General features: G+C 42.7%; 1 protein-coding gene across 4 annotated transcripts in view; it reads right to left on the bottom strand.

The window, feature by feature from the left end:
- SYCP2L (synaptonemal complex protein 2 like) overlaps positions 1-13,487 on the bottom strand; it is a 58,499-nt gene that overhangs the window by 4,394 nt on the left and 40,618 nt on the right. The window contains exons 26-30 of one of the 4 annotated variants that reach the window (XM_074348092.1): positions 13,416-13,474; positions 10,559-10,620; positions 3,667-5,311; positions 2,458-2,620; positions 1,612-1,721 (exon numbers count right to left, since the gene is read on the bottom strand). In XM_074348092.1, coding sequence (XP_074204193.1) covers positions 10,596-10,620; positions 13,416-13,474 — 84 coding nt within the window. In that variant the 3' untranslated portion in view covers positions 1,612-1,721; positions 2,458-2,620; positions 3,667-5,311; positions 10,559-10,595. Of the gene's footprint in view, positions 1-1,611; positions 1,722-2,457; positions 2,621-3,666; positions 5,312-10,558; positions 10,621-13,415; positions 13,475-13,487 lie in introns of those variants that run through there. The other 3 variants (XM_074348093.1, XM_074348094.1, XM_074348096.1) reach the window with 3 other exon arrangements.

Below are 13,487 nucleotides of genomic sequence, written 5' to 3'. Positions count from 1 at the left end.
TCGTGAAGTGTTACAATTTTAAACAAAATGTTTATTTTTAATGTGATTTTCCTTAAAGCAAAATTGTAAAAAATATTGTATAATTTGTTTAAAAAAAAAAAGAAAATGTCCCCCCCCAATAAACTTCCTCTTGCTCTTAGGAATGCAAACATTTAAATGAATATTGTAACCATATCTGTTAATTCCCTAGTTTTTTAAACTAACAGAATATTTACTTAATGGAATTACATATGGAAATTTTCAACCCATCAAAATTATATACTGAACTGTTTAGGCATATTGGGGGGAAGGTCCTCCCCACTCCCATCAGAGAAGTATTTTTTAAGGCAAAATGCTATCTACTGTGATGGGCAGGACAGCACTTTGTAAGGGACCAGTCTGGTGCTTTCCGACAGGTACACATCAGTTTTTGATGTTTCCGGGGACGTCTTTATTTGGAAAATAAGGATATCACTTTTTTGGTTTTCCTTTGAAAGTACTTAAATCTTAAGAACATTGTATCATGATTGGGGTGGCCAAGGAAGCAAGAGAAACCATTTTTCTTTGTAGATAAAAAGCGTTCTGTATGATTGTTGTATAATAAATTAATTTTTACACTAAAGTAAAGCATGTTGTGATTCTTATTTGGTTCAAAGAAGTTCACATGTGTTCTACATGCTATCCCAAATGATCTATTACTCAGGAATTTTTTTTAACAATAAAGTGCTATCTTAGCAATTAATTTTAGATATTTAACTCTTCGTTCCAATAAGCCATGGGCTTCTATGTAACAGTCACCTTTACATAGTATTCATATACCAAGGTAAGCAACTTCAGAAAACGGCCATTCATAAGAAAACTTTAAGACCAATTAGATAAGCAGAGGATAGAAAAGTTGTAACAAAGTGCTGTGCAGGATAACCCGGGACGAGCACTGGATTGGTTGATGAGACTAGACTAGGCGTGAACAATGTGGTGGGATGCTCTGAAGCCTGACTCTCCCTCGGTGGAGGCCAGCAGACAGGAGGCCCCTGCGGCTCAGGAGATGGGAGGCAAGCGGAGGCTGGACCACGGGGAAGGCTGGGAGAGCCGAAAGGTCGTGGGGCACATCACAGACATTACGGCCATGGTGTGTCAGTGTCGGGAGTAGAGTTTTCATGTGATGTTAAGGAGAACAAAACAGATCCAAAAGTGCTACAAAAGATTTGCTCAGAGTCTTCTTATGAAGTTGTTTAAAGTCCTGGCTAGTAACAGGATGAGGGCAGGGGAAGAGGGGGTGGGAGGTGGCCCTGCAGAGGGAAACTTAGAACTGAGTCAGGGCTGAAGAGCCTCCCCGTCACCTGCTGCGATTTCATTATTTTAAACGAGTAGAACCAGTTCATGAAGGCATCCTAACTGTTGCTGCAAATTAGAAGCTGCTTAAACACGATAAAGCTTTACCTAAATAAGTTCTTAGTTACTCTGTATAGAGGACAATTCGGTAAGTTTTTATGACTTCTGAAATTATTTTTTGCTACTTAAATTATTTATTTAGGCTTTATTCAAAGTCAAACTATATTCATACCACAGAAGAGTTCTACCCCAGGGCAGGCAGAGAAATAAACACTCTCACAACACCTCGACCACACTCACCTAAGAAACCCCTTGACCTTCGGTAAGACATTTCAGTCATGGGGGAAAAACGGAGAAGCTATTGATTTGTAGGTCATTTTTCTGTCTCGAGAAACTGTGCTCAGGGAACGCTGGGAGAACAAACACCAAGAGGACAAGTCAGGCTGAAACTCATACCCTCGTGGAGCACTTTGTAACTGCGGCCAGTGTGGCGCTTGCGAGCAAGCCCCGGGGAGCCCATCACGACACCATCTGAAGCCACAGCCTGTTGGCAGCGGGGGTGAGGGACATGGGAAGGGGCAGCGACCCTCAGGGCTCGCCAAGCTCTGGCACGAACCCTGGCATTTGCACGCACCGCGGTCTGTAACCTTCCGATGGGGCCTGGCCTGTGCACTTGTGTTGGCCACAGTTACCAACACTCACCCTTTTACACTCGGCCTGTTAACCTCACTGACCCCCGAAGGCATTTAAATTTGTGACTCCCAAGCGCTGAACAACGAAAGGAAAAATTGTACAGTTTTGCTTGGACTGATGTCATATACTTTCAGGGAAATGAACTTAATATTCCTGTTGGCTGTGGTACTAGTGATAAATATCAGAAAATGAAAATTTCTCTGAAAGATGTAAGCGCTCTACCAAAGACAGTCCATGTAGTACTAGCTTTTTTTTTTTAAGGCTTGTTTAATCCTATGGGCTTTGAGAAACTCTGGAAATAGTAATGTTCAATTGAAAAATTCATTAACTCTACCTTTCCAATGCTGCTTATTAATCACTTGAGATACAGAAGGGACTCCGATAAGATACCTGGTCAAGTAGGGGGAGAAACATTCGATTAAAAAAAAAGAAGAAAGAAGGAAAACAGCTTACCAAGCAAACTTTCCTAAAGGAGACAATTCCTTTGTTTGATGGATGAGGAATCCTCCAGAGAGAGAAGGAGGGAACTTTGCCCAAGGAAATTCCAGAGGTTAAACACCGAGGGGAGTCGGCACTGTCTCGTGTGCCCCCCAAGTGTCAGCCACAGCACCAGGGTCTGGAATAAAGTGGTGCAGAAATCAGACAAGGCTTCGGCTCAAAAAGCTCACGTCCAGTGGTCACCTAGAGGGAAAACCGGGGCTATCACAGAACAGGGCAAGAATGTGCTGTCTGCGCTGTTAAACACACCAGGGTTCGGTCTCCCCTCACTTACAGGGGGAACTGAACATGAAGGCCGAGATCACTGTTCATTCCTGATTCAGCTCAAGACACCACTTTACTATTCTTGGCTTGAGAAGAATGACAAAGACGATGGAAATGACATCACTAAGCATGACTCATCACACTTTCGGAGTATACCTGAAGTCTTTTCTCCTTTTGATAACAAAAAACCACTGCACTGTGTATTAGGGTCCAATCTGAGGAGCAGAGCCACTAGGAGAGGCCCACCTACATCCTTCCTGGACTTGACCTTACACAGCTGTGGGATTGACAGCAGCCTCCGTAAGGCTGTGGTCCTCGGGTCAGATGTTGGAGCATGAAGTCCACAGGGCAGGCAGTCGGGAAGGGAGGAGGGATCCAGCGTGGGGAGGACTGAGAGCAAGCCGTGCACCGAAGCCCACAAGGACAGACCAAAACCCTGTCGGCCCACATGCCTCTGATCTGGGTGATGAGAGTGTGCTGCAGGAGCCAGGGCCCGTGTCGCAGCGCGATGCCCATGCCTGGCTCGTGTCACAGCGACACACACACACACACACACACACACATGCCTGGCCCAGGAGGAGGAGGAGGTGACAGGACCAGGGGAAGGCAGAGCGGCTGCAGGCCCCCATCAGAGGTGAGTCCGCAGACCCGCAACAGAGCGCGAGCACCACAGGATGGCAGTCCTGTCACTCTGCCCCTCAAACCTACCACTAGACTCGCTCTGTGACCCGCTCTCACCAGAAAGGGGCAGGAGCAGAGGTCCTGGGAAATGCTTTCAGCCCAGTCAAGCCGAAACACTACCAAGCCACCATGTCCCATCATAAAAATCAAAAATGCTGGTGACACACAAAGGAATCCAGTGACCCAGTGAGAAAACTGAAAGGCACGCTCCCAGCTCACCTGAATTCCCAGTGAGGGGCTTCAGCCGGAAGCGACCAGTCCTCTGGGACCCAGGCGGCATTGGCTCCTCTATTATCTGGTCAGTAAGCATGACCAAACCATAAATGCAAGAATCAAACCATTAAATGAGCAGGAAAGAGCCTGACCAAGTGCAGCTGGGCCTCCTGCTCGACAGATCCCAGACCACGTGGAGACGGGCTTTCCAGCCCTTCTCGACCCAAGGCAAAGCGGAGTTTTTCCATCTTGGAGATTTTTTTGCTTTAATTAACTTACTAGTTTCTGAAAAGCATCAAAATTCTGAATTCACTGATACCTGTTGCCCATATAGTCTAACCACTCTGACTCCCTGCCTCCCCCTCCAAACACACACACACACACACACACACACACACACACACACACACACACACTTCACACACTTCATTCCTTAGGCTCCTGGGACAGGTCTCAGCTACACTGGCTTAGACACACCCTGTATTAGTGAGGATTCTCCAGAGAAAGAGAACCAGTAGGACAGATACAGATAGAGATACCTTGATATACATATTTTTATACCTAAATTATAAAGAGAGAGAGAGGGAAATGTTTATTTCAAACACTAGACTCACAAAACTGTGGGAGCTGGCAAGTGTGAAATCTGCAGGATGGGCTTCTATGCCGCAATCTTGAAACAGAACTGTTTTTTCCAGCAACCTCAGTCTTTGCTCTTAGGGCCTTCAACTGATTGGATGAGGCCCACCCCCTTTACAGACGGGAATCTGCTTTACTCAGTCTACCGATTTAAATGTTAATCGTATCGAAAAATGAAATTAATTAAATAAGTGCTCTTATACTCTGCAAAGCCTACAACAATATACTAAAAATAGAGTTCATTAAAAAACTCTAAAGAAAAACGATGACAAATGGGAGTTGTAAGGATTGTTTTAGGCAGATTAAACTATAAATAAATAAGTCATATTATGCAACTTATTAAATTATAATGGATAAACTCATTTCAGTGTACAGTCTAGCTGAACTTATCCAATCATGAAGAAAACTTTTTTGTAGACAGCCTCAACTTGCATTGTTTCATTTTCCTAAAATAAATTCACTCGACTGTATGCACAACTTTATGCACTCAGACTTTATTAGGGCATTCAGTAATTATCAAAAGATGACTATTTCTCCTCTGCCAAAGTTGGTATTTTTGTTAAAGTGCCAGAGAAACTGAATATCTGCAGATCAAATGAAAGGATAACTATTTCGAAACACACCACCATTTTCACCTGAGCGATTTGCATCACATTTGAATTAGTTCTCCCTTAAAGAGAAACACCAAGCAGTACATATACAGATGCTAAGGTTTCCCCACCTGCAGATAACTTGAATTCTCAAACAGAAATCAATTTTACTTTTACAAATCATCAAAAAAAAAAAAAAAGGGCAACATCACTCCAAGTTGCTAAACATCCTGAACTTCCGATTTTCTGACCAAATTTAATACAAAAGGTTAACTTGTGTAAACAAATGGACAAACTACCAACATATTTATAGTCTATTCCAGCTTGGCAGGTCGCAGGAATTCCATTTGGAGTGAATGAGCACAAAGCAGAAAGTCAGTGCTGGCATGGCCCGAGGCAGCCTTATCTCCTCCCCGCGGCTCAGACTGACGGAAAAGAAACAGGACAATAGTAGTTAGTGGAGCCTGAACTATCTCCCTCGTGGTCCCTCAGAACTCAGCAGGAAACATGAACATCACTCCTTTTCATTGGCTACATGCCTAACTTGGATACTCAGTGAAGTTGCATCTTACATGCTCTCCAGGAGCTAAGGTCTGTGCCCTGGGCCAGGGAACACTCTCAAAAATCTCTTAAAAAACGTGTCACTGTGAAGACACATGTGCCATCTTTCAACAGGCTATTGCGCTAGGCTATTTCTTGGACGGAGGACCAGATCAAGTGGCCGGGCTGGCTTTCGGGGCCAGCTTGTACGAAAAATGCGTGTTGTTAACAACCAGACTGTCACTGAGCCCAAGGATGCTCTCAAAACAAGAAGTAGGTAGGAGCTGACATCAGCTGAGGGAATGGATTCTCCCACCGTAAAAAAACACTAGGGCACATGCTCATTGGGGAAAATGACAGGCAAAATCACTCGTGCGATTTATTTCTCCGTTCTTCCTGTGTGCAGCACCCATAATTTAATTCAGGCATGAGAGACAGTACTGGTTACCTATCCAACATCTAGTCTCCGCTTCCTCCTTATGAACGGAACCCTACTTTGTGAGAACAGTAGCATGCTCAGTTAAATTCTTGCCACCCCGGATTCCCGTGTAACTGAGTGACTCAGTGACTCATGTGACTCAGTTCTGGCTAATCAGATGGAGACAGAAGTCTACTGGTTTGTCTTCTGTGAAAATGGTTTCCCTAATTTAAAAATAGAGGAGAATAAGGGGGAGGGTATAAATCAAGTGGCAGAGCACATGCTTAGCATGCACGAGGTCCTAGGTTCAATCCCTGGTACCTCCATTAAAAATAATAATCACTAAATAAACAAACCTAATTACCTCCCCCTTCAAAAGAAAAAAAAGAGAGAGTAGAGTTCAGCAAATGTTAAAAATAAATAAATAAATAAAAATAGGGGAGAATAGATTCTGCTGGCACACATCTTTTACCAAATCCTTGCCCGTCTCCTTCCCTCTGCCCGGGGTGTGGAAGACACGCTTCAAGGGAGTAGAGTCCTTCTGTGGCTACAAAGCCCAAAGCCACAGGACGGGGGGCAGAGCAGGAAGCGCCGGGAACATGGGGCCCTGACTACCACCTAAAGCTGCGGTCCCAGCCCTGGAGAGCCTCCCTCTGGGCGGCTGCTCGCAGGGTTAAAATAAGACCCCTACTTGGTTTAACTGCTGGAGTTTGGCTTTCATTATGTGACTGAGTGTAACATGTTCATTTAATTGGCCTGTGATCCAATTCCCCACGAGGGCTGGGAATTCTAATATTCTTAGCCCAGATTAGCCTTTTCTCCATATCCTCTTTTAGTACTATTTTGATTTGGAGATTTGTCATTTTTGCTGCCCCCGGATAAAATAATAATGTTCTCCTGATAATGAAAGCCATTCAAGACCTATGTACCAGGGTCTTCACTCCAGAATTATTGGTAATAATCATTTTAAATAACCTGGATGTTCATCAATAGGGAACTGAATGTGTAAGTTATAGTAGGTACATCAGCTGGGACACTGCATTTAAAAAAAAAGCAGATTCATGTGATTGATTTGGAAAGGATTCCTACATCTATTGCTGAGAGAACAAAGGAAGACTAATGTGCATAATATTTAGCGTATCATTTATGTTACCTAAAATACACATATTTCCACTTTTGAAGATTTGTATATATTCTTATATAAGCATAGAAAAAATATCTGGAAGAATACATACCAAATAGTAAGGAGACAATTCTCTCTGGATCATAAAGATGAGGGAGGGTTAGGGAAAGGGGGAAAAGTTCACTCTTTATAAATGTTATGCTGTTTGAATTTAACACATGAAAGAAATTTATATCTTGCACTATGTCCTAAAAATACAAAACACTCTAAGACAGAAAGTAAATTCACCTAAAATGTCACCACGCAGAAATAACCACAGTTGACATTTTGATGAGTATCTTCTAGAGTCGAGACCTCGTACTACATATGCATGCACACACGCCCCATCCTCCGTAACACCACCCCCTCCTGGGACAATTCTTTCTCACCCTCTTCTTCTGGCTTCATCTCCCTCATCAAACTTCAACACATTGGAGCGTCCCGAGAATTTTGTTCTGGAACGTCTCTATAATTGGTTCCTAAATCAATTCTTCCAGTCTCGTGCTCAGCCCTCTGCCATGAACTTCAGTCTCGAATATCCCAGTTACCCACCTGACAATTCCATTCACAGGCCGAAGTCACAAGGTCAATGTTAAGTCCCAAATCAAACTTTCAATATCCATCCACATCCTCCTCCTTCCCCGCCAGCCAATAAAACTGGACCTTTCCCAGTCTTCACTATTTCCTTAAATGACATCAATTTCCACCTAGATGCTCAAGCCCCAAGCCTGGAAGTTGTCCTTAATCCTGCTGCTTCCCCTCCAGCCACAACTAATCCATCAGCAGCCCTTCCAGCTCCAGCTCCACCGCACACATCATTTTCAACTTTTAACTCAGATGTTACTTCCTTAGAAGGACTGACTTGACTCTCCTCCTTCCATACCATCTGTCTCTCTCATCACACTTCTTTCCTTCTTAGCCTTTACCACGATCATGAGTTCTTATCTATTTAATTGTTTACCATCTGTCTTTCCTACTAGAATGTACCCCCAAAAAGGTCAAGGGCCCCTTGGGTCTTGTTCTACCCCCAGGATCTAAGACAGTACCAGCACCTAAAAGCCTCAACAGTTCACTGAACGAATGAATATATGAACATAGACACCCTCATCTAACATTTAAAACGAATAGGATTGTGTTATATATGCTGTTTTGCAACCAGCTTTTACTTGTCACTCACTGTTGAGTATCTTCTACATCAATGTCATCCAAATCACTCTTTTTGATGGCAATACGACATACCATACGAGTGTATCGATCGATTTAACCGGACACTAGCTGGGCATCTAGACACTTCCCAGTACCTCCCTATCAGAGTCATCTGTAATACACGTCACAGTACGTGTCTGGTGGCCAATTTCATCTTTAAGATAATTTCCTAGAAGTGGAATTTCTGTGTCAAAAATCTCAAAGCACAGCTTTGGACATTGAAAGGAGTTGTTAAAAAAAAAAAAAAAGCACCCACTGCATTTATTCCCAAATAAAATGAAGCAAAACACACGTGTTCAACAAATAGTTACTAAATTCTTTAAGGTAAAGGGAATGACAGTCCTATTAAAATATATTTAGCTATGGTCTGCTTAGACCTCCACCTTGAAGAAAAATCTCAAAGTTGATACCTGCATTAAAAGCCCCATTATTAAATGCTGTAAGAAAGAACAAAACAGTATTTAAAGAATCCAGCTGGGTGGGAGGGTTGTTGTCCTTAAAGTGACTGTGTCCAAGAACAGAAGAGTTGGGGGCTGCTCTACACACATTAGATTTATTTCACTCTGTGGGCCTGACAACACGGCCAGGAAACTCTTAGAGTGGTGGCCCCAGGAGGTGATGGCCCGTCCGGGAAGCATGAGGGTTCATGGTGATAATTCTATAAACTCTTTCCTTTAAAGATCTGAGTCAATCCCATCTGGCTTCAAATTCCTCTTTGTCTTAGTCACTGTCAAAAGACAGCCACTATCAGCCACGTTACCATCCATTCTCACCTAAAGATGGTTGCACGTCTCCTCCTCTGCCCCAGTCTACTCCCCTCCCCCACCCTCCAGAGCGCCCCTTCTCGGGCCCCTACAACCCAATCAGCCAGCAGCAAACACCTCAACATCCTCAGCCTCTTCTATCTCCTTGCCTCCTCCTTTTAGCTAAAACGTGGCTGACTCCAAGGCACCACCTGTTACTTTACGGGAGATTGTTCCGTGGGTCTCTCTGTGCAATTTCTCTTGTTTTGGTATTGGAATGCAAGGTTCATAAAAAGAACTGGGGAATTTTTATGCTCCTCTGTGCTGGAATAGTTTCAACAACACTAACATTATACTTTAAAGGACCAGCAGAATTCCTCTGTGATGTGATCTGGGCCAGACACAGGTTTGTAGGGTAGTTCTTTAACTTTCTCTATTTCTTCTGTGAACATTTGCCTATGTTTTTCTATCTATTTAGGAGTCTGTTTTATTAAATTATATTTTTCTGGAAAACTGTCCATTACTTGAGATTCTCATCAAAACTTGGATAAGTGCAGACAAATGCAGGTTAAAATGTTAACAAATGAACTCTTGTTTCTGCCCGAGTCACATACCCCTCCGACCCCAAGTGTTCCCTATCTCTCTAATCGGCAGCACCATCCATCTAATTGCTAGAGGACAGAAGCCCAGGAGGCAGCTGAATTCTCCTTCCTTTACCTATTGCTTCCACTTCTCAGGAACTTACTTAGTCTAGCCCCCAAATGCGTCTGGAATCTCTCCATTTCTCACCATCTCCAAGGCCCTCCAGTCAAGCTTTCCTCTTCTAGTCTTCGCTTTTCCAATCAATTCTCAACACAGCAGCTAGAAGGATTTTCTTAAAATACAACTCAGACTACCCTCACCCCCCGATCGATGCCTTTGCTCACAGCCATCCAGAGTTTCCTTCACCCTTAGTATACAATTCAGACTCCTCGACGTGGTCACTGACAGTCAGCCAGGCTCCCAACTTCATATCCAGGAACTGTCCCCCCTACACCACCGTGATCCAAGAACTTTCAGTTCCTCCAAGATGTCAAAGTTCTCCCCAGCCCAATCCTGTTCCTTGAAACAGCTCACAAGTCTAGTCCCTTCCCATTCCTGAAACGGCATCCTGAGTGTCGCTTCCTCAGAGGGACCTTGAATGACCATCCTATCTGAAACTGGTACTTCACGCCACCGCTCTCTGCCAAAGTGCCTTCTCAGCCTCCCTCGAAGCACTTAGTATACTTGTGATTGTTTTATTTGTTTAGTTTTCTGTCTTCCTTCAAGGAGTTTACTTTGGGGTGGCAGGCGGGAGGGGAGCCAAGAACATGTCTGTGTGTCATTCACTGCGTCTCCCTGTTTAGCACAGAGCTCGATGCAGGGCAAGTGCTCAATTATACGTATTTGCCAAATGAAAGAATGACCCAGATCCAGAAGGATAATTTCTAGGATGGGAGATATGGTGAAACAGGAGGAAGCTCAGTGGAAGCGACGTAATGTGGACAAAGAATGAGAGTAACTTCTAGGGCTTGCTTCCCCACTTCAAGTCACGGTGACTGAACAGAGCAAAGCTTGTACCTACCCCAGGAGCGCAGCATAAAGTGGATCTTTGGCGTTCCTCATGAAGGCTGAACTGGATTAAGCCTGCAAGAAATTGATCCACCTCATTATGTCCACATTAGGCAATTTAAAAACAAGACTATATATCCGTGTGCCTATTACATATGTACCACGGAGTGATTTCATAGACTGTTGTATTGCAGGACCTTCACTGAGGAGGCTCAGTAGCCAATTCAAGATATCAACGTAAGAGATGAATATTTTCATCTGATTTTTTTTTTTATTGAAGTACAGTTGATTTACAATGTGGTGTTAGTTTCTGGTGTACAGCAGTGATTCACTTATATGTGTATATATATATTCTTTTTCATTTATAGGTTATTACAAGACCTTGAATGTAGTTCCCTGTGCTACACAGTAGGACCTTGTTTATCTATATTATACATAGTAGTTTTTAGGTTTGATTCTCTTTTATGCATTGTCTCTGTCATGCCATTAGCCCACAACACATGGAGAGGGATTTCATGACCACCATTCAAAGCACTGAATCCCTGTCTTCTGCACCTCTGTGCTCGGGGCTGCAACAATCTAGTCTGAGGAAGTCCTTCTCATCTCCCTAGGAAAATGTGTCAAGCCACCACTGACGTGCAGACATGGCAAAAGGAGAGACACTGGGCACCTGTGTGATCTCAGCCAAGCTGATTAACCTTGCTAAGTCTCAAGGGCACATCAAGCACTTAGCCCAGAGCCCAGTGCCCGGTCGGAACGCAGTGTGAGCTAAGGGCACCACCGCCTTCTCTCATTTGCAAACCACGGGGCATGGTCCTTATGTGCTCAGAAGAGAAGAGAGCAAATTCAAAACTTGGAGGTTGTATACTTAAAAGCCATCTTTAGCCTTTAATGGAAAAGAATATGAAAACGAATATATGCGTGTATATGCATGACTGTGACGTTGTGCTGTGCACCAGAAACTGACACATTGTAACTGACTGCACTTCAATTAAAAATAAATAAATAAAAGCCATTTTTGTTCTTCGAGGTATTTGAAATTCACACAGGGGCCCATTGTCAAGGGAGATGAATGAAAATAGTGATTAATATCTACAACGTAAACTACATGAACTGATGAGACAGTTGCCTAAAATCTGGGTTTAGACAAAACAGGTCCTCTACCCCAAGAAGTATACTTTAAAAGAAGATGTATTTAATTCATTTCAAAGTACTAACAGTTACCCCTTCATTCAGGAAAGGCAGCCCAGATTTAGAAGTTCATAATAATGTTTTTAATTAAATTGTCTCAAGTTATTTTCTAGCAAAATAGATCATGAATTCTCTAGGTTTCAGAAGACTAAGGGATATAATCTCTATAAAGCTCACTATATTATAGATTATACTTATCTGTATTATATAGACAGATATACAGACAGGTAGATACAGTGTACGTAAATATACATAGTATAGTACAGAGAACTGCTTTATATCAGCAGTTCTCCACCTCACATTTGGGACCCTTAGGGAAACTGTTTCCAAAGGTTCTGTGAGGTCAAAACTATTTCGGTCATAATGGTAATAGCACTAAGACATTACTTGCTTTTTTCATTCTTACTCTCTCACAAATGTTCAGTGGAGTTTTCCAGAGGCTACATGATGTGTGGTACCACACTGGATTGAATTCAGAAGCAGATATGTCTTCTATTAAGCCAGACAGTAAAGAGATTTGCAAAAACATAAAACAATGCTACTCTTCTCACGTTTGTTTTGGAAAGTCTGGTTATTTTTCATTAAAAAAAAATCTGTTATTTATACCACTATGCAAAGGTTTATTATTTTTTAAAATAAATATGTTTTTAAAAAACGTCAATTTTTAGCGTGGAAAATATTCAGAGATATATCCCCACAAAGCCAAACCTCTCTGGGGAGTCTCAATACATTTTAAAAGTGTTCAGAGGTCTTGATTCCAACAAGTTTGAGAACCATTAAAAGCCAACCATGGGCATTCAGTGAAGAAGTTTTAAATGGAAACCTACTTTAATCATGCACATGGAGGGAGATGCATGCGTGGAAGAATTTTGCAAATCTATAGTCCACACTGTCATCATTATTCATTGTGTTAACTGGGGTCGACAGTAGCATGGAACTCAAATTTGGAAAGTTTTTGCTGTACTTGTCTGAAATACATGACATGATCAGAATAATATCCCTTTTAAAACCACGTGACTTCGATTTCTGTGATAAAAGCTGATTCTCAACTGGGAGAGAAAGCTTGCGCCATTACAAATTTATAAGGGGCCCCTTTTGATTCGAGCAGGAAGAAAGCACAGAATGTCGCCCCAGGTACAGGCAGAGGCGTGACGGGCTCCTCTCTCTTTCCCGACTCCTTAAACCCTAGGAAAAGGCACCGTGTTCCAAATGGATAGAAGCCGCAGCCTCAGAAGGCACGCTGGCCGATCACAGCGGGACACACGCGGAGCAAGACAATCCCACGTGTCTTTTAAAACAGAATATACAGAATATATTGTCAAGAACACAGTTCAGCTTCACTGAAAATCAACGGTTGGCTCAGAAGCCCAACCTCAATATTTTTCTCAAAATCTATTTTAAGTATTTAAAAATATTGCTTAAAAAGAAAACCACTTGCATCAAAAACATTGAAGTCTGGATGACCCTGATTATGCTCGTCAAAATCAATACCCCAACTGGCATGCTAAACCACGCTCTAAGCTCAGGGATCCCCAACCGAAGTGGCTGTTGAGAAAAGTTGCAGCTAATTTGCTACTAATCTAAGGTTTTATCAAACTCAGCCACTCATACTTGAGCTGAATACCTCCTACTTCAACTAAGATATGCTCTAGAAAGAGTATTTGTTTAAAAAAAAATACCTCAGCAGTTGCAGATCACAGAATGATTTCAGATCATCAGACTGTTTCCCCCAAAATTCCTAAAATTGAACA

This window comes from Camelus bactrianus, chromosome 20, assembly GCF_048773025.1.
Source record: "Camelus bactrianus isolate YW-2024 breed Bactrian camel chromosome 20, ASM4877302v1, whole genome shotgun sequence".
In the NCBI taxonomy this organism is placed as follows: Eukaryota; Metazoa; Chordata; class Mammalia; order Artiodactyla; family Camelidae; genus Camelus; species Camelus bactrianus.
Note: the sequence above shows the minus strand (reverse complement) of the source record. Positions and strands in the feature narration are given on the sequence as shown.